Source organism: Hypanus sabinus, chromosome X2, assembly GCF_030144855.1.
Source record: "Hypanus sabinus isolate sHypSab1 chromosome X2, sHypSab1.hap1, whole genome shotgun sequence".
Classification (NCBI taxonomy): domain Eukaryota; kingdom Metazoa; phylum Chordata; class Chondrichthyes; order Myliobatiformes; family Dasyatidae; genus Hypanus; species Hypanus sabinus.
The window spans coordinates 2,740,642-2,763,059 of NC_082739.1; the positions used below are offsets into that span (position 1 = coordinate 2,740,642).

The 22,418-nt window shown below is 40.8% G+C and overlaps 1 protein-coding gene across 1 annotated transcript in view; it reads right to left on the reverse strand.

Annotated features, from left to right (window-relative positions):
- Nucleotides 1-1,917: 1,917 nt before the first annotated feature.
- LOC132385081 (NF-kappa-B inhibitor delta-like) overlaps nt 1,918-22,418 on the reverse strand; it is a 73,265-nt gene continuing 52,764 nt past the window's right edge. The window contains exons 8-11 of the mRNA XM_059956808.1: nt 15,394-15,563; nt 13,563-13,679; nt 4,548-4,712; nt 1,918-2,155 (exon numbers count right to left, since the gene is read on the reverse strand). Coding sequence (XP_059812791.1) covers nt 2,090-2,155; nt 4,548-4,712; nt 13,563-13,679; nt 15,394-15,563 — 518 coding nt within the window. The 3' untranslated portion in view covers nt 1,918-2,089. The remainder of the gene's footprint in view (nt 2,156-4,547; nt 4,713-13,562; nt 13,680-15,393; nt 15,564-22,418) is intronic.

Below are 22,418 nucleotides of genomic sequence, written 5' to 3' on the forward strand. Positions count from 1 at the left end.
AGGAAGATCTTTGCAGCTGAGGAATTAACAGACTGATGAAGTCTGACTAGTAATCTGCCTTTTTTTGTATAGGACTGACCTCCAGAATCACTACTTTCCACATACCTTTGGATGTTTAATGAGTCTTTGATTGCACTGTGGTGCAGAAATCCAATGCACACTGATTGCAGTGCATCTTATATTCCGAATATACATCAGTTCCACAGGAGTGAAGAGGGTATACTTGTGAAGTGGTCTGAGTCCAGACTGAGTTCGGCAGCTGTTCTGGATCACAATGGACCGAGGAGACAGAAATAATTTGTATCCAGTCCTCTGGCATAATGCCAGTGATTTGTGCTAGCTTTCATGTAAATACCTGCTAAGATTTTTATTTTGTTTATTAGCTTGTACTAATTTAATGTACTTTAGTTAAATTATTTTTTGACTCATAACTTTAAAAATTTTAATTACACTGTTCATTATTCAGTCTCACAGGGAGCAAAGACTGCCTACACAATGTACCTCATGGTGCTGCTATGCATCACCAGACAATCAACGTGGCAAAGCAATGAATGTGGGTAGCATAAATGAACCTATTAGACCATAAAACTGTAAGATATAGGAACAGAATTAGACTATTTGGCCCATCGAGTCTGCTCGACCATTACATCATGGCTGATCCAATTTTTCTCTCAGCCCCAATCTCTTGTCTTCCCCATATCCCTTCATGCCCTGACCAATCAAGAATCTTTGAACGTCTGCCTTAAATATACATAAAGACTTGGCCTCCGCAGCTGCCAATGGCAAAGAATTCCACAGATTCACCACTCTCTAGCTAAAAAAATTCCCTCTCTTCTCCGTTCTAAAAGGACGCCCCTCTGTTCTGAGGCTGTGTCCTCTGGTCCTAGGCTAAGGTTTCCTAAGGTTTCCACCATAGGAAACATCCTCTCCACATCCTTTCACCATTTGTGTTACCAACCACTTTGATACACTGGTTGAGCTTTACTTAGCAAGCTGATCATTTTTGCTAGGCTCCAATGAAAGCAAAATAATAATAAAATATCAAAATTGATTTAAATTAGATTTTTAGGAATCTATTGAATAACTATTAACTATTTTTTGTTGAATGATTCTATTGTAGCTTACTGTTAATTCAAACTTAAGAGGGTACAACTACTTTGTGATTTAATTTAACCAATATAAATAAAGTTACCAAAATAAAGTACAAAAATGTAAAATTATCCCATTATTCAAATTAGCCAATTCAACTTCAGATGTTAAAAAGATACAGCTTTCTGCTTGGAAATTATTGTTTCTTGTTTTCCTATTTTCCATCCTCTCCTGAGATTATCCAGGGCTGGTGTCTTTTTAGGATGGTCTGTAGCCATCTGGTCCGTCAACATACTACTGTACCACCAAGGAAGGAGTTGGAAAGGTGAGGGGGAAGGATGTGGGGTTGGGTGTAATTATCAAAACTAGTCTTTATCCCACCTCTTTCTACATTCCTTCCCATACAGTGCCCATCAGAATCTGCTTTATCATAAACAGGTGTGGGGATTTTGGACAATTTTATTTTCTCTCCAAGCTCAGTAGGAACGTGTCAGACTGTTTTGGATGGCACAAGCTAAAGTTTTTGCATCAATATTTGATCATTGCATTTGCTTAGCAAAATAGAAAACAAATTTGGATCAGCTCCACTGTTGATTAGTAGAGTTCTGATTTACTCATTATTTGCTGTATAACTTTTTTTGTATTTTGGGTCTGTGCTAAAATGAATAAGTAAATATTTCCCCTTTGAAATGCTCTATTGAACTATGCTGTTATTATCCAACAAAAATACTTCATTGGCTGTAAAGGACTTTGAGGCTTCATTCTGAAAGGAATTAAAAAATTCAGTTTAAATTCTATGACTGCATGAAGATTCACAAGTCCCTTGAACATTAAGTGAGAAAGAAAATGTCTGCTGGAAGTAGTTTGTTACAAAGGTAAATTACACCAGGAATGAAAGACTTGAGTTTTGCAGATAAGTGCATGCTTAAACATTCCTAATGCATTCATTCCGCGGAGTGATGTGGGTGGGACTGGTCTGAGTCCAGGCTCAGCTACATTCCTAGGATGTTGCACTTCGTTGGTTTGACCCTGAGCCAACTCGTCCTTTCTTCAAGAGATGCCTGATCTGTAAAGCCATAAAAATGTTCACAATAAGCTTCAAGTGAATGTTTAAACCCATTTCAAATGCTTAACAGTACAACCCGGTGCCATACTGGTAATGGGGAAATCAGTTCTCTGTCAGCCATGCAAGATAAGACCTCTGACTGGCTACCCATTTCAATCAACTTTCCATTCTCATTCTGATATGTTGGTCCACAGCCTCCTCTGTGGCCACATTAAGACCACTCTCAGGATGGAGGAGCAACACTTCATATTCTGCTTGGGTAGCATCTAACCCATTGCTATAAACAGCAATTTCTCTAACTTCTGGTAATTCCTTCCGCTAATTCCTTCCCTACCCCCCACCCCTTCCCTCTTTTCTCATTCCCCATTCTGGCTCCCCTCCTCATAAGACATGCTCCTTGATCCAGGCAGCGTCCTGGTAAATCTCCTCTGCACCCTCTCTAAAGCTTCCACATCCTTCCTATAATGAGAAGTTCATAACGAAGTTCAGGAGTGATGAAACAGGCTTGAGAAGCATGTAAGCCTCTCCTTCCACCATTTCTTATGTTTTAAACTATCAAACCTTTTATCACCTATATTACGTGCTACAAAATGGAGTTCAAACAGATAACAGCATCACAGGAAAAGCCCTCCCATCATTGAGCACATCTACAGGGAGCACTACGACAAGAAGGCAGGTCCCACACTTCAGGAACAGTTATTACCCTTCAACCATCAAGCTCCTGAACCAATGTGGGGATATTTTCACTCACCTCTACTTTGAACTGAATCTGCAACCTATTGATTCACTTTCAAGGATTCTACAACTCATGTTCTCAATATCATTTGATTTATTGGTTGCTAAGGTTGTCATAGCCAGGGTGGTAATGGGGATAAGCTCCCACTACCTATAAAGTGCTCCAAATGGCATGCATCTCTAATAGTCTCTGACAACCAAGTCCAGCTCTTGGCCTTCACATGTGGCTTAGCTACTAGGCCTGGCAGAACCATTTCTACTGACAAGAGAAGGGGCAAAGGCAGACCACTGGCACCTCAAAACTAGTTGCTTCGGGAAGGTGGGGATCATCAGCCTTGGACGACAACCCGCCCAGGAGAAGGAAAACTCTGATTTTAAACCTCCGCTGCTTTGCGGCCACACCCACCCATGAGAAAGGTTTTGGGAGTAAATCCCGAGGAAGAAATCCGGAGCCGGGGTCCCTAAGGCAGTTTGATGTTGTTTACAACTTCACTCTGGTAACCTCTGAGACAACTCTGGTGCCAAGCTGTATCGGTGCTTGCCCTTCCCTTGGACAACATCAGTGACATGGAGAGGGGGACCCGCTGTATGGGCAACAGCCGGTTCTTCAAATCTTCTTGCACCCTGGAGAGGACACAGTCCAGCAGAGGCCCAAACCCATTATCCCCTGGGATCAACAGCTGCCTACTACCTACTTATTGATTGATTTTTTTTTTGTATTTGCACAGTTTTACTTAATTTGCAAATTGGTCGTTTGACAGTCTTTGTGTGTAGTTTTTCATCAATTCTATTGTATTTCTCTGTTCTATTGTGAATGCCTGCAAGAAAGTGAATCTCAGGGTGGTATATGGTGGCATATATACTTTGATAGTAAACTTACTTTCAACTTTGAACTTTGACAAACATGGTATAATTTCTAAGGGAGAGTCTTTCAACTTTTTGTTTTATATTCTGTGTTTTTGTCCATTCTTTCTTGTCGCTGTTTGCGCAATTTGTTTGTTTTTTTGCACACAGGGTGGGGGGGGGTTTGATGTTCTTGTTGCCATTTGCGCGTTTTGATTTTTGCACATGAGGGGTTTTGATGTTCTTGTTGCTGTATGCATGTTTTTCTTTTTTTGCGCGTGGAGGGAGATTGATGTTCTTGTTGCCGTTTGCGCGTTTTGATTTTTGCACAAAGGGTTTAGATGTTCTTGTTGCTGTATGCGCAAATTTTTGCACATGGGGTGAGTTTGGTGTTCTTGCTGCCATATGCGAATTTTTTTGCACAGGGGTGTTGATGTTCTTGTTGCCGTTTGTGCAATTTGTTTTTTTTTGTTCATGGGGGTGGGGTTGATATTTTTCTTTTGAATGGCTTCCATGGTTTTCTTTGCTTCATGGAGAAGACGAATCTCAGAGTCATATACAGCATACATACTTTGATAATAAATGTACCTTGAACCTTGAACCTTGAAGAGCTGTGGGAGCCAAGGACAAAGAATACATTTTCTGTGGCTCTGCTATCGAGGATACGTGGACGAGCAGGGCATTCAGTAAAGGAAATCTATCCCCCACAGTTCGTTGCATCGCATTTCAACACAGATGGATGTGAGGAGGGCACGTGAAACTGTAATCATCATTACAAGGAATTGATGAACTGCCAACAAGAGATCTTCCTCACCTGATCTCCCCGCTCCCCTGGCTGTACCAAATGAATAGGTTGGTCGTTCTCCAGGTTTCGAATGCTGCCGTCTGCTCCGTGCTGTAGAAGTAGTTTAATTATTTTCTCCTGATTTCTCTCATTGTGAAGACCAGCTGCCATGTGCAAAGCTGTGTTACCATGAGCCTAGACAAAAGCAAAAAAATTACAAATGTTTTCCTGATTCTGAAGATCCAGATTAGCGCAAAATGTTGGAGGAACTCAGCAAGCCAGGCATCATCTATGGAGGAGAATAAACAGTCAACATTTCAGGCCGACATCCTTCATCAGGACTGGAAAGAAAGGGGGAAGAAGACAGAATGGGAAGGTGGGGGAGGGTAAGCAGAGGGAGTACAAGCTAGCAGGTGATAGGTGAGACCAGGTGAGGAGGAAGGTGGATGGGTGGGGGAGGGTCGTTGAAGTGAAGCTTCACACTTCATTCCATCCCCCCTCCCTACTTACCCATCTACCTTCTTTTCTTTGTTTATTGCTTTTTCTTTGTCCTATTCATTGTTTATTTTTGCAAATTCTATTTTTAACACTGAGTGTCCAAGATTAATAGTTACCCTTCCCAACCAGGGCAAGGTAGTAACTGAAGTATTAAACCACTGTGTAAAGTGGACAGTATCAGGTTGGTTGCATGTAATAGAACTATTTGATAAGGAAAACTAAATGAGTGACCAAAGGTCGACAATTCCACTTTACTATCACTGCAGGTTTCCATTCTTCACAAACAGTTAATTCAGGCACTCCACAGTTAAAGTATGATGAGGAGTGTTTGAAGGCTCTGCCTGGACTCACTGGAGTTTAGAAGATTGAGGAGGAATCGAATATTGAAATGTCTAGATTAGGATGGACGTGGAGGTGATGTTTCCAATAATGAGAGAGTCTGGGACCAGTTGGCACAGCCTCAGAATAGAAGGATGTCTCTTTAGAACAGAGATGAGGAGGAATTTCTGTAGCCAGAGGGTGGTGAATCTGTGGAATTCATTAAAACAGAGAGCTGTGGAGGCCAAGTCATTGGGTATATTTAAAGAGGAGGTTGATAGGTTCTTGATTAAAAATGGTGTCAAAGGTTACAGGGAGAAAGCAGGAGAATGGGGTTCAGAGGGATAACAATCAGCCTTGATGGAATGGTGTAACAGACTCAATGGGCCAAATGACCTAATTCTGCTCCTATGTCTTATGATCTTATGGTTTTATAAAATGCTTAGTGAACACATACAGTATGTGATTACTTGTTATGTTATGGAAAGGATTAACATGTTTAAACGAAATCTCAGATAAAATCAAATGGAAAAATAAGTTAATTATTCACTGAGTGAAAATACACACCATAATTATCTATATAGAGATCTCAGTTTGATGTTTTCTAATCTTTATGATTAAGAAATGTAGATTGGGCACATGTAACCAGTTAGGAGTAGGTAATCTCTCCTCTGAATGAGGTGCATTTTATTCCAGTCCCAGTGTAGTAGTGCAGGGCCTAATGGTTAGGCTTATCTTGCTGACAGTGAATTCTGATTTCAGACACAGTATCAGAAAATTATGGAGTTGTGCAACACAGAAAGTGGCCCTTCTGTTTACCACTTTCAATCTCTTTTGCCCATGTTTTGACCATGTTAGGGATATATTCTTCTGTTCTTTACTTCTGTAAGCATCTGTCTAAATGTACCTTAAACACACTGACTCTATCTAATTTCATCAGCTCCTCTGGCAGCACATTCCAGCTATCAACCACTGTCTATGTAAAAAACTGATTTCCTTCAAATCTCCATTAAAGCTCCTTCTTCTCACCTTAAACCCATGACTTCTTCTTTTTCATACTCCTACCATGGGGGAGGCGGTATCTTATGATCATGTACTTTATCCAAGCTCCTCATAATTTCATATATTTCCATCAGGTCACCCTTCAGCTTCCTTCACTCCAGGGAAAACAAGACAAGTCTATCTAATCCCTCCCCATAACTGTAGTTCTCCAACTCAGCCAGCATCCACGTGAATCTCTTTTGCGTTTTCTCCTGTACAGTCACATCATGAACAGTTTCCAATGATGAGTGTATTATTTGGAGATTTGGTTTGTCACCAAAGACTCTAGCAAATTCCTACAGATGTACTGTGTAGAGCATTCTAATTGGTTGCATCACCATCTAGTCTGGAGGGGCCACTGCACTGGATTGGAAAAAGCTGCAGAGGGTTGTAAGCTCGGCCAGCTCCATCATGGACACTAGACTCCCCACCATTGAAGACATAATCTGAAGAAGGTGGTGTCTATCATTAAGTGCCCTCCTCATCCAGGACACGCCCTGTTCTCAATGCTACCATGAAGGAGGACGTACTGGAAACTAAAGACACACACTTAACATTTTAGGAACAGCTTCTTCCCCTCCACCATCAGATTTCTAAACAGCCCATGAACCCATTTTGCTTTCGTTTAACACTACTTATTTATTTTTTTTAAATAGTTTTATTGTAACTCATAGTACATTTTATGTATTGCATTGTACTGCTGCTGCAAAACACCAAATTTAATGATGTGCTGATGATAATAATTCTGATTCTGATTTCCCTACAATAAGTGGGGTTAATAAAAGTGATCAAACTGCATTGCCAGGGACAATGTGAAAAAAGAGGGGAGCTCGTTTGGTGTGGAAAAGTTGGAGAGCAACTCTGTCCACCAGAAACAAAAGACTTTGTATACTCCAGGGCTTACCATCCTGTAGGAACTGGAAGATAGACAATGTCAACTAACACTGTTCGTGCCAAAAGTTGACTTGTTTAATTGCTGAGGAAAAAGCTCAGGTGTCTGAACTTGCCTCACGCCGATCGTTAGTTTTAATCTCTTAGTACACTTAAAGTTGTTCATTGGACTAACACTTTCTCAATAAATCTCCAAGATTGCTCAAGACATTGGAAGATTTCTAAGGGTTTGAAAATCTCCCTTTAATTTCCAAAAGTCCTGTACACTTTGTAAGATCTCAAGGCATTCCTGGACAATTTACAAAAAATGAATGCTTCCTGACACCTGGGCACTATTCCAGAGAGGGAAATATGATCGCCAGCCTTGTTCAAAAGCTATCACAAACAGCAATGTGATAATGGCCAGACAAGTTCTTTTTGCAGTGCTGACTAGGGTTCAAATTTAGACAGAAAACTAAGCACAACATCCTGAGAGAAGACAAGGCCTTATTATTTAATTGGGATCCAAAGGACAGGCACATCTGACAGTGTAACACTCCCTCAGTCTCTCAACAAAGAACTACCTGGTTCACTCTGTCCTTTGGGAAATCTGACATAGTACTGACTTTATGAGATTTCAGGCCCAGTTTAGGGGAGATCTCTTAACAGATGGAAAATACCTGTGGAAAACACCTAGAAAGCCAGTTTGGGCTGGAGAACAAAAAATTATACCATGAGTGAAGAAAAATAACAGATCTTAGTCTACAAGCAACTGCCTGCCATGCATCTTGCAACATAACAACAATAATACACCAAATAGATGTAAAGATGTAATAGACAATAACACACAAAATCAACTGAAGTGCACAATATAAGCTTAAGTTGTTGGTTCCTTCTTGGATAAATGCAAATTCTGTTCCCTGCTGACTTCCAGAGGAAACAGTGAAAGTGTACATTTATTTCTAACTTGTGTTGTTTTTCCTGTGTACAGCCAGATGGGACATGCACCCATCTCATACCTTCTATCAGGGAGGAGCTACAGGACCTTGAAGAAACACACTGAGTGTTTTAGGAACAGCTTCTTCCCTTCTGCCATCAGATTTCTGAGTAATCCTTGAGCTCACAAACACTACCTCACTATTCTTTTTTGTTTTTGCACTATTTATTTATTCAGTAATTTGTTGTAACTTTATGTCTTTGCTCTATACTGTGGCCACAAAACACCACAGTAATATTGCAGTTACCACATCACTTTACACCATCCATGATCATTGATTGGGGTTCAATTCCCATTACTGCCTGTAAGGAGTTTGTACATTCTCCCATGACCATATAACCATATAACAATTACAGCACGGAAACAGGCCATCTCGGCCCTTCTAGTCCGTGCTGACCATGACCATGTAGGTTTCCTCCAGGTGCTTCAATTTCCATCCAGATTCCAAAGACATGTCATTAGGTTTAGTGAATTGTGGGCATGTGCTGTTGGTGCTGGAAGCATGATGACACTATGGGCTGCACAGCATGATTCTTACTGATTTGATTTGATGCAAATGATGCATTATACTGCAGGTTTCAATGTACATGTGACACATAATGTTAATCTCTTTAATTTTTAATCACACACGGTTAGACAGCGATAATAAACCTGATTCTATTCTGGAAATATTCAACAGGTCAGGTAGCAGCTGTTTAGAGAGGAAAACTGAGCTAATATTACATTCCCTTTGTTCTCTCCACCGTTCTCTCTGCAACTTAACACCTTCCAGTCCTGATGTAAGGGGATATCTGCAATAAGATTTTCGATAGAGTGGAAAGCATAGTTGATCAGGTAACATGATAGCCTTCAGTACGGTTTAAAGAGAGGGAAATGAAAAGTAATTTATCACAACTTATCTCTCTGCAGCGTATAAGTACAGGAAAATGAATAAAAGCATTAGGGAGAGTATGTGCAATTCCTGCTGGAAATGGATTTAGGGGAGACCTCATCATCAGCACAGATCTCTCTGTAGCATGTAAAGGTGACCTCATGGTTTGTAGAGGAGATGTCGTAGCATGTAGAACAGACATTATGGCATGTGGAGGAGACCTCAAGGTATGGAATGACCTCAGGGTATGTAGAGGAGGCCTTGTGGTATGTAGAGGAGGCCTCATGACATGCAAAGGAGACCTCATGGTATGGAGTGACCTCATTGTATGTAGAGGAGAACTCATGGCATATCAGGGGTACCTTGTGGTAATGTAAAGATGACCTCATGGCTTGCAAAGGAGACCTCATTGTATGTTGAGGAGAACTCATGGTTTTAGAGGAGACCTTGTTGTATGTGCAGGAGAATGTGCTGTGAAGAGGAGACCTCATGCAATGTGTAAGAGGCCTTGTGGCATGTAGAAGACACCTCACAGTATATGGAGGAGACCTTATGGTATGTAGATGAGACCTCATGGTATATAGAAGAGTTCTCCTGGTATATAGAGGAGTTCCCATGGTAACACAGAACATAGAAAACCTACAGCACAGTACAGTCCTTCGGCCCACAAGGCTGTGCCAATCATGTACTTACTTTAGAAATTATCTAGGGTTACCCATAGCCCTCTATTTTTCTAAGCTCCATGTACCTATCCAGGAGTCTCTTAAAAGACCCTATTGTATCCACCTCCACCACTGTCACCAGCAGCCCATTCCACACACTCACCACTCTGTGTAAAAAATTTACCCCTGAAATCTACTCTGTACCTATTTCCAAGCACCTTAAAACTGTGCCCTCTCGTGTTAGCCGTTTCAGCCCTGGGAAAAAGCCACTGACTATCCACACGATCAATGCCTCTCATCATCTTATACACCTCTATCAGGTCACCTCTTATCCTCCGTCGCTCCAAGGAGAAAAGGCTGAGTTCAGTCAACCTATTGAGATGAAGATGAAATCTTGACATAAGATGAAATAGTGGCACATTTGGATAGCAGTAACAGGATCGGTCCAAGTCAACATGGATTTACAAAGGAGAAATCATGCTTGACTAATCTTCTGGAATTTTTTGAGGATGTAACTATGAAAATGGACAAGGGAGAGCCAGTGGATGTAGTGTATCTGGACTTTCAGAAAGCCTTTGATAAGGTCCCACATAGGAGATTAGTGGGCAAAATTAGAGCACATGGTATTGGGGATAGGGTACTAACATGGATAGAAAATTGGTTGGCAGACAGGAAACAGAGTAGGGATTAATGGGTCCTTTTCAAAATGGCAGGCAGTGACTAGTGGTGTACCACAAGGCTCGGTGCAGGGACTGCAGCTATTTACAATATACATTAATGATATAGATGAAGGTATTAAAAGTAACTTTAGCAAATTTGCAGTTGGGTGGCAGAGTGAAATATGAGGAGGGTGTTGGGAGAATGCAGGGTGACTTGGACAGGTTGGGTGAGTGGGCAGATGTAGTTCAATGTGGATACATATGAGGTTATCCACTTTGGTGGCAAGAACAGGAAAACAGTTAACTATCTGAATGGAGTCAAGTTAGGAAAAGGGGAAGTACAACAAGATCTAGGTGTCCTTGTACATCAGTCACTGAAAATAAGCATGCAAGTACAGCAGGCAATGAAGAAAGCTAATGGCATGCTGGCCTTCATAACAAGGGGAGTTGAGTATAGGAGCAAAAAGGACCTTCTGCAGCTGTACAGGGCCCTGGTGAGACCCCACCTGGAGTATTATGTGCACTTTTGGTCTCCAAATTTGAGGAAGGACATTCTTGCTATTTGAGGGAGTGCAGTGTAGGTTCACAAAGTTAATTCACGGAATGGCAGGACTGTCAGTATGTTGAAAGATTGGAGCGACTGGGCTTGTATACCCTGGAATTTAGAAGGATGAGAGGGGATCTGATTGAAACATATAAGATTATTAAGGGATTGGAACACGCTAGAGGCAGGAAACAGGTTCCCGATGTTGGGGGAGTCCAGAACCAGAAGCCACAGTTTAAGAATAAGGGGTAGGCCAATAAGAACAGAGTTCAGGAAAAACTTTTTCATCCAGAGAGTTGTGGATCTATGAAATGCTCTGCCTCAGAAGACAGTGGAGGCCAATTCTCTGGATGCTTTCTAGAAAGAGTTAGATAGAGCTCTTATAGATAGCGGAGTCAAGGGATATGGGGAGAAGGCAGGAACGGGGTACTGATTGTGGATGATCAGCCATGATCACAGTGAATGGCAGTGCTGGCTCGAAGGGCCGAATGGTCTACTCCTGCACCTATTGTCTATTGTCTATTCTCATAGGGTGTGCTCCCCAATCCAGGCAACATCCTTGTAAATCCCCTCTGCACCCTTTCTATAGTGGTATGTGGAGGAGACCTCATGGTATGTAGATGAGATCTCATGAAAGAGACCTCCTTATATCAAGAGGAGAGCTCATGGCATTTAGAGCAGACCTCATGCTATGTAAAAGAAATCTCCTCCTATCTCGAGGAGAGCCCATGGCATATGGAGGAGACATCGTTGTATGTAAGGGAGACCTCATAGTATTTAGAGACCTCACTATCAGCACAGATCTCTCTGCAGCACAGCTGATCTCCCTGTGGCATTTAAGTAGGGGAAATGAATCACAGCATTAGAGAGAGTGAGCACTCTGTGTTAACTGCATTTGGTTTCTCTGATGTATAGGAGACCTGAGCAGTAACACAGTATGCAAAACATTAAACTTAAGAAAGAGTAAGTGTCTCCCTGTTTCACCTGGGTGTCTGATGGGAAGTGGGCAAGGGAAAAGTGCAGTTGCTGTATCCCCTGTCTTTGTTCGGGAACATTGGGGGTGGAAGAATTTGAGCAGGTATTAGGGATTGATGAATTGAGCTGGGAATCATGGACAGAAGAGTCCTTTTAAAGTGATGAAAGAGGTGGAGATGGGAGGCGACATTTGGCAGTGGAATCTTATTGAAGGCTTCAGAAAGTTGTATATGCAGATAAAGGGCCCTCTACCAACTTCCCAAGTCACATCCTGCACTGGCCACGTTTCATCTTGTATTGCTGCTGTTTTACATATCTATCAGACTGCTTGTTTTATTATGATCGTGTCAGTAACATTACACTGTCTTACAGAAACATGTACCTCACACTTTCAATCTTCAGACCATGCCACTCAGGAACTTGTGCTGGTATTATTTTGTGACTGTATGCGCTAGATCGTAACTCTATGTGCTGTGTGTGACTGTATGTACTGTGTTTTGTACCTTGGTTCCAGAGCCACACTGTTTTGTTTGGCTATGTATTTGCAATGGTTGAATCTCTATAAACTTGAACTTGAACTTGAATTTGAAATCTAAAGACTCATCCGTTGCTTGTGGAGGTGAGTGGTATTGAAGGTAAGGCCAAGGGAAACCCAATCATTGATCTGGTTGTGATAAGAGGGCAGAAGTGTGAGAACTGGAACTGAGGCTCTCTTGACCAGGGCAGAGGGGGAAGAAGGAAGACATCTGAATAGTCTGTTGAAGGAAGTCTTTTCTGAACAGAGATGATAGAAATGGGCAAATTGGGACAACTGAGTGGAATGCTTACCAGAAGAGGGTAGGAAGTGGAGTAGTTAAGATAGTTGCAGGAGTCTGTGAGCTTTTAATGGATATTTGGTCTGTAATTGTCTCCTTAGATGCTGATAGAAAAGTCAAGAGATGGAAAGGAGCAGGTGGATAGAGAGCATGACAAAATAAAAGAAGGGTAAAAATTGGCAGCAAAGATAATGAAATGTTCCATGTTGCACATTTGTAGGAAGCAGCATGAATCATGTCATCATTGTATCAGATAAAGAGGTGAAGGAGGGAGCCCAAATTGGACTGAATAAAGGATTGTTCCACGCATTTCATGAAAAGACAGGCATTGCATGTGAGTGACTAGCTACATCTTTGACCTGGTGAATGCATGTAGAAAACAAGGAGGAGATCTTCAATGCAATACAGGCTAAAGACAAATACAGATGCTGGAAATCTAATATGAAAGTAAAACATTTCAAGTTAATGATGAAGGGTTGTGAACTGGAAAGACTAACTCTTTCTCTCCCTCCATAGATGCTGCTTGACTCACTGAGAAACTGGCTTTTTCTTCTTTTGTAGCCAATGGAACAAATTATGCTTGAGAGTTGTAGTGCTAAACTTGTAGTTCATACCTAAACATAATACATCTATAAAGTCAGCAAAGCTTACTAAATGCTTAATTATCCTTACAATTAGGTAAATTAAAGAATTTTAATTAAATTGAGATACTATTATGCTGTCAAAGAACCTAACCTATGTATCATATCACCAGAGTGTTGTCATTTTACAAATGAACGCGTCAACATCACCTACCTTCATGTTGACAAATTCAGATGACCTGGTGCCACTGAGTTTCAGGAAGTAGTCCAGCAGCAAGAGATTTCCCTCCTGAACTGCAAAGTGCACCACTGTTTTATTGCTCTTCACATCCTGTTCACAGAAAAGAAAATGAATGGAACTTTCATTTGCATCCAGACACCTATGGAGAGTCTTTTCTAGTGTAGCACTTACTACACTAGAACAGTATAGCCCATGATATTGTGCCAGACTAATTAAACTAGTTAACTAGGGTGGCATGGTAGCATATCAGTTAGCGTAACGCTTTACAGTGCCAGCAATCAGAAGATCAGGTTTCAATTCGTGCTGCTGTTTGTAAGGAGTTTTTACATTCTCCTCGTGTCTGCGCAGGTTTCCTCCCACAGTCCAGAGGTGTATGGTTAGGCTTAGTGAGATGTAAACATGCTTTGGTGGTGCCGAAAGCATAGCAACACTTGCGGGCTGCCTAGCACATTCCTGGGCTGTGTTGGTCATTAATGCAAATGATGCATTTCACTGTATGTTTCAATGTTTTGATGTGCATGTGACAAATAAAGCTAATCTTTAGTAATCAAGTGCCCAAGTAAATGAATCCCTTCTGCCCACACAATGAATTAGAATTAGAATTTTATTTCTTACATCCATCTCACAACATGAGGGAGTAAAAATCTGTATGTTGCGTCTCCATTGCTATGTACAAACAACAAGGAAGGAAAATGTGGGAGGATATTACCCAATGTCCATATCCTTCCATTCTCTGCACATTCATGTGCATATCAAAGAGCTTCTTAAGCATCTCTATTGTACTTACTTGGCAGTGCATTCCATGCTCCCATCATTCACCGTTGAAAAAACTTGCCCATTGACATTATCCCCTCTCACCTTAAATGCATACTGTCTAGTGTTAGACATTTCAACCCTTTGGAAAAGATACAGTCTGTCTACTTTATCTATGCCTCTCATAATCTATCTTATAAACCTCTATCAGGTTTCCCCTCCCCTCTCCGCTCCAGAGAAACTCATTACACGCCTCTCCCCATTGCACATGCCCTCTTGTTTATGCTACTCAGGGAAACCATGCCAAAGCAAAAATCAGAGATGGGAAACAAATATTCCATTGCCCATGTTATGTTAATGAAAAAGTGGTTCAGTGATGTGGAACAGTGAAGAAAGCTTTGTTCCAACATGTTGAGAGTGTGAGTAGATTGACAAGGCATGATTTTCCTGAGAATTCCCCATACAAGCATCAGCAAGTTTGGAAAAGTCATGGATACGTGTATAAACTTGGAAGTCTCAAACTTTCTGGCAACTATTGGACAAGTTATGTGTGAAGATTTTTTTGTAATTCTATGGAACATGCAGACACGTCTAGAAACTCTGGCACAGTGAATGTAAATATCAGTAAATAACTCCATAAAAATATACATTGATAGATGGGCCTGTGAAAGACGATGAAGTACTCCAATTGGGCCATTATCTTAAGGATGGCATGGTAGCATAGAGATTGGTATATATATAACACCAGTGATCACTGATTGGGGTTTGGTTCCCACCACTGCCCATAAGAAGTTTGTGCCTTCTCTGTGTTCGTGTCGGTTTCCTTTGGGTACTCCAATTTCCAAGAAGTATGGGTTAGGATTAGTGAGCAGTGGGCATACTACATTGCTGCTGGAAGCGTGGTAACACTTGCAGTTTGCCCAGCATATTTGCTGATTTGATTTGATGCAAATGACACATTTCACTGTATATTTTGATGTAAATGTGATAAATAAAGCTAATCTTATAATCTTTTCTTTTATCTTTTTAACAGTGCTGGTAAACAAGTTACCTGGCTGGTTATTAAGGCTCCCATTTCTATCAGTAACCGGATGCAGGAATGAAGTTGATCAGCTTTATAATGTAGCTCGTTCTGCCTCTGTGGTGTCAGATCATGATCATAAAAGAGTTCCCGAAAAACAGAGTTATGAGAAATAACTGCGCAGTGCAAAGGAGTGAGTCCTAAAACACAAAGAGAACTGGAATTTAGTTCCATGCAGACAAACCACATCAACTGTAAACCTTTAGCACAGCAACCGACCAAAGGAGTTTTATAAAACCACAAAAGTAACTGAACTACATAAGGAGATATTCGAGTACGTGACCAAGAAATGAAAATGGTGGTGTAGGTAAAATCAACTTGAATGACATTTCCTGATAATTATTTTGTAAAGCTTTTGTTTCAGTTGCTTCCCTGGAGAAGAAATTTTGCTACCACTAATACAGTACTGGCACATATACACTGTATATAGCTAAGGTGTCTAAGACTTTTGCAGAGTACTGCGTTAATTTTATGTATTGCATTATACTACTGCCATTAAAAAATCATGACATATGTGAGTGATGATAAACTTGATTCTGATATGGGTCTTTGTTGTGGACTGAGAGTGGGAAGGGGACAGAGAAAAGGGAAACAATGTTAGGAAAAGGGGAATGGAGAAAGGAGGGAGTGGGAAGCACCAGCGAGACATTCTGTAATGATCAATAAACTAATTGTTTGGAATCAAATAACCTTACTTGGTGTCACTTCTAGCCTTTTGTGAACCATGCACTCAGCTCCCTCTGCATCTCAGAATTCTTCCATCTCTCATCTCTCATTATTCTGATGACATCCTTCTTTTTCATCTTCCCTGCCAAAATGGACAATTCCTGATTTTCACACACTATGTTTCATATTTGCCCACTGACTTAACCTATCTATATGCCACTGTAGCCTCCATATGACCTATTTATAACTTACTTTCATACCTATCTTGGTGGTATCAGCAAGTTTAGCAATCATATCTTTGACACCTTTGTTCAAGCTGTTTGAATAAATGCATAATATTGAAACCCTAGTACCAAAACCATTCTTTTTTCTTAAGTTTGTTCTACCTCAATGCACTGTGTAATAATTTCATCAAAATGAACAGCATGAAACACACACCTTTCTCTGTACATGGGACAACAATAAATCAATGCCATCACCTCAGCATGTCACTTGTTATGTAAGGAAGAAGCTGAGTCAATAGGAGCTTGGATGCTGATGAATCTGAATTTCAAGCTCTGGTTTAAATTTCACTAATACATTAGTGTGGAATCTGCACTTGTGTGATGATAAAAATTATGTGTAATTAATGGAAATCGAAGTCATTGGAAGGGATACAAAGTGGGTGGCCATAGACTCATTACCTGTATCACACCAAACTAGGATCTATTCCTGTCAATGCTTTTCATCTGTTCAAACTACAAGAAGATCAACAATGAAAGAGATGACCTTGAAAAGCTGGTTAAATCAAACATAGAACAGTACAGTAAAGCCCTTTGGCCCATGATGTGCTGAGTTTTGACCTACTCCAAGATTAATCTAACTCTTCCCTTCTTGCATAGCTCTCCTTTTTTTTCTATCTATGTGCCTATCTAAGAGTTTCTTTATGCCCCTGATTTACATGCTTCTACCACCACCCCTGGCAGTATGTTCCATGCACCCAACACTCTCTCTATAAAACACCAATCTCTGACATTCCCCTACACTTTCCTCCAATCACCTTGCATTAGTCATTTCAACCCTGGGGAAAAGTCTCTGGCTACGCACTCTATCTAATCCTCTTATCAAACAATGCGTGTCTATTCTACTTGGCAATGGACACGGAGGAGAAAGTAGCCAAACAGTTGGATGATGTTGGGTTGATGTATGAGTAGCCAATATTTATGCACTATTCATGCTGTGTTACCACCTGAAGGTAATTCCATTCCAATAGGGATTAGCTCTCACTAGTTGAGGAAGTTAGTAATGTTCTTTCTTCTCAGTCTTATGGGCTTGTTTTGCCTTTTATTACAACACTGTGCAGGTGTAGTTGCAATATTGAGTAGTTTTTGTATACTTTCCAACTTATGGACAAAATCAATTTGTGGATGTCTGTAAAACTATTACCCACGGACAGCCTGTGGTTAATTGGGAGTAATTCTACACAGTAAGCCTTCATGGTATGCTGCATCCTAGGTGCCAGGGTCAGGGACATCTTGGATTGGGTCCACGGCATTTGAAATGGGGAGAGTGAGCAGACAGAAGTCTTGGTACATATTGGTACCAATGATATAGGTAGGAAAAGGGAAGAGGTCCTGAAGGGAGTTGGGTAGAAAGCTGAAAAGCTGGACCTCCAGGCCAGTAATCTCTGGATTGCTACCTGCACCTCGATCCAGTGAGGGTAGGAATAGAATGATTTGGAAGATGAATGTGTGGCTGAAGAACTGAGGGCAGGGTTTCAGATTTCTGGATCATTGGGATTTCTCTGGGGAAGATATAATCTGTACAAAAGGAATGGGTTACACCTGAATCCAAGGGGGGACCCGATATCCTTGCTGGCAGGTTTACTAGCATTATTGCGGAGTGTTTAAATTAAATTGACAAAGGCATGGGAACCAAAGTGATAGGCTGAGGATGTTATACAACTTGATGCAGTGTGTAGTGAGACTGTCAGGAAGGACAGATGATTGGGAAAAATTGCAGTCAGTGGATGAGTTGCAGTGTAACCGAGGGATAAAATTTAAAAGGGTGATAAATACAGGACTGAAGGTGTTATATTTGAATGCACAACTGTATACGGACTAAGGTAGATGATCTTATAGTGCAATTGGCAGGTAGGACGTTGTGGGCATCACTGAGTCTTGGTTGAAAGAAGATTAAGTTGGGATCTTAACATTCAAGGATCCACATTGTATTGAAAGGACAGGCAGGTAGGCGGGGGGGTGGGGTGGCTCTGATAGTAAAAATTGAAATCAAATCCTTAGAAAGAGGTGACATAGGATTAGTAGAGTTATGGGTAGGGTTAAGAAACTGAAAGGGCAAAAAGGCCCTGACAGGAGTTATATATAGGCCTCTAAACAGTAACCAGATGTGGCTACAAATTATAACGGCAGAAAGGGAAGGAATGTCAAAAGAGCAATATTATGATAGTCATGGGCAATTTCAATATGCAGGTAGATTGGGAAAATCAGGTTGGTGCTGGATCCCAAGAGAGAAAATTTGTAGAATGCCTATGAGATGGCTTTTTGGAGCAGCTTGTGGTTGTGTCCACCAGGGGAAAGAATATTCTGGATTGGGTGTTGTGTAATGAACCGGATTTGATTAGGCAGCTTAAGGTAAAGGAACTCTTAGGAGGAAGTGATCATAATATGATAGACTTCACCCTGCAGTTTGAGAAGGAGAAGCTAAGGTCAGATATTACAGTGGAGTAAAGGGAACTCAGAGGCATGAAAGAGGTGCTGGCTAAAGTTTGATTGGCAGGGGACACTAGCAAGGATGACAGCTGGAGTTTCTGGGAGCAATTTGGAAGGCGCAGGATAAATACATCCTAAGGAAGAAGTAGTATTCTAAAGGCCGGATGATGCAACCGTGGCAAACAAGGGAAGTCAAAATCAACATAAAAGCTAACGAGAGGGTATATAATGGAACAAAAATTAGTGGGAAGTTAGAGGATTGGGAAGTTGTTAAAAACCACCAGAAGGCAACTAATGAAGTCATAAGGAGGGAAAAGATAGCATATGAAGGTAAACTAGCCAATAATATCAAAAAGGATACCATAAGTTTTTTCAGCTTTTTAAAGAGTAAAAGAGAGGCAAAAGTAGATATCATAGATCTAGAAAATGACACTGGAGAGGTAGTACTGGGGACAAGAAAATGGCAGATAAATGGAATAAGTATTTTGTATCAGTCTTCACTGTGAAAGACACTAGCAGTGTGGTGGAAGTTCCAGGTGTTGGGGGCATGAAGTGTGTGAAATTACTATAACTAGAGAGAAGGTTCTTGGAAGACTGAAAAGTCTTAAGGCTGGACCAGATGGTATACACACTAGAGTTCTGAAAGAGGTGACTGAAGAGATTGTGGAGGCATCAGTAATGATCTTTCAAGACTCACTAGATTCTGGAATGGTTCCAGAAACTGGAAAATTGCAAATGTCACTCCACTCTTTAAGAAGGGAGTGAGGCAGATGAAAGGAAATTATAGCCCAGTTAGTCTGACATCAGTGGTTGGGAAGATGTTGGAGCTGATTGTTAAGGATGTGATGTTCTGGTACTTGGAGGCATGTGCTAAAATGGGTCAAAGTCAGCATGGTTTACTTAAGAGAAAATCTTGCCTGACAAATCTGTTGGAAGAAATAACAAATATGATAGACAAAGGAGAATTAGTAGATGTTGTGTACTTAGATTTTCAGAAGGCCTTTGACAAGGTGTCACGCATGAGGCTGCTTAACAAGTTAAGAGTCCATGGTATCACAGGAAAGATTCAAGCATGGATAAAGAGTGACTGATTGGCAGGAGGCAAAGAGTGGGAATAAAGGGAGCCTTTTCTGACTGGCTGCTGGTGACTAGTGGTGTTCCACAGGGGTCTGTGTTGGGACTGATTCTTTTTACATAATATATCAATGATTTGGGTGATGGAATTGATGGCTCTCTGGCCAGGTTTGCAGATAATACCAAGATAGATTGGGAGGTAGGAGCAGGAGGCTGCAGAAGGACTTAGGCAGATTTGAGGCATGGGCAAATAAGTGGCAATTGGAAAACAGTGTCAGGAAGTGTATGGTGATGCATTTCAGTAGAAGAAATAAAAGGGTAGACTATTTTCTAAATGGGGAGAAAATGCATAAATCCACAGTGCAAAGGGACTTGAGAGTCCTTGTGCAGGATGCACTAATGGTTAACTTACAGGTTGAGTCAGTGATGAGGAAGGCAAATGCTTTAGTATTTATTTTAAGACAACTAGAATCTAAAAGCAAGGATGTAATGCTGAGCCTTTACAAGGCACTGGTGAGGCCTCACTTGGAGCATTGTGAGCAGTTTTTGGCCCCTCATCAAAGAAAGGATGTTCTAACATTGGAGGGGGTTCACAAGAATGATTCTAGAAATGAAATGTTTATCATAGGGGGAGCATTTGATAGCTCTTGGTCTAGAATTTAGAAGAATGATAGGGGATCTCATTGAAGCCTATCAACTGTTGAAAGGCCTAGATAGAGTGGATGAGGAGAAGATGTTTCCTATATTGGAGGAGTTTTGGTCCTGAGAACACAGCTTCAGAATAGAGGGATGTCCATTTAGAACAGAGACGAAGTGGAACTTCTTTTGCAGAGGGTGGTGAATCTGTAGAATTCGTTGCCACAGGTGGCTGTGGAAGCCAGGTCTTATGGAAACCTACTGGATATTGAAAGGCCTATATGGAGTGGATGTAGTGGGGGAGTGTAGAACCAGGGGGCATTGTCTCAGAATATGAGAGAGTCCCTTTAGTGTTTGATGGTTCTAGGCCTGTATTCACTGGAGTTTATAAGAATGAGGGGGAATCACATTGAAGCCCATCAAATATTGAAAGGCCTAGATCAATGATTTCAAATGGGGACAGTTATGTGTCCTAAGAAAATGTTAAGGGAAAAAATGTCATTGGGAGGTGTTCAAGATTCTTGAGGTGGGAGTAAGTGGTACCCTAACTTGAGGCATGAGATATGATCGACCATTAGTAGAGCAGGCACTTCCAAAAAAAGGATGAGGCATTGGAACACAGGAAGAAGCATAGCTTTGCAGGCGGTGAGCACTCGTCGTCACAACTCAGCAATCTCATCCGACCTTACCAATCAAACAGACATTATTGGGCAATTGTGCTAACTGGAATAGTATAAAGGTAGTTTGCCGAACACCAGCTCCATTTCAACTGACATTCAGATTCCAATCTGAATCATTGTCAATGTAATTTTCACTGTCGTGATCGTCTTCATCTCAACTCACATGCCGCTACCATCGTTCCATCCATGTCAACTCGCTGCCGTCATCAACATCTGACAGGCATTCCCAGTTTGTGTTAATTTTTACTTTTAATTTATCCTTGTTAATGATGGATAAATGGCGCAATCTCTATGAGTCTGAAGGCAGTGAAGCCTTGAATTCTAATCCTGCTAAGAAATAGAAACTACAGGAAGTATGTCAATACAATGTTACACACCTGGAGTATGGTTTTATTCTGTTCCCGTCAGATCAGCAACACTCCATGTGTGTTGTTTGTAATACTGCACTGTCTAATGAAGCCATTAAACCATCAAGATTGCAGGAACACTTCCGTAAAAACCAGTCTGAAAAGGCTACTCAGTTCCAGAAGATGAAAGAAGCATTTAAAAGGTGTTGCAAACTCGAGTCATTTGCCAAGAAAGCTAAACATGACCTTGATAGTGGTCTCATTGCTTCTTATAACATTTCCAAAATGATAGCAAAGTGTGAAAAATCTCATACAATTGGCAAAAGATTAATAATGCTTGCTGTATCAGAAGTGCTCACCATTGTTCTCAAAATGGATAAAATCAATTTATCTGAGTAATAACTCTGTAGCTCGTCATACTGACAAAATGAATGAAGGCATTGAGAATCAACTATGCACAGAGCTATAAAAAGCACAATTTGGCATACAACTGGATGAGTCAACAGGACAATGAGACAAATATATGGTTATCAAAAATGGAAAAGTTTATGAACAGATTCTCTTTTGGAAAAAGTTGAAAGCAAATATCAACAGAGAATCAATCCAGAATGAGCTCAAAATGTATATTAAGGATAAAAGCATTTCGATTAGGAGTTCTTGTGCAACATATGTGACAGATTGCCATGCTGGTTTAGTGGCATTTGTGAAAAAAGAAACTCCAAATCTGTTTGCAATTCATTATGTAATTTATCACCAACATCTTGCAGCCGAAAACCTCAGCCACTGATGCTTTTCAAGCATGACTCTTGTAATATCTGCTTTCAACAAAATTAAAGCTCATCCATTAAATAGCAGAATATTTCACCAGTTATGCCAGATAA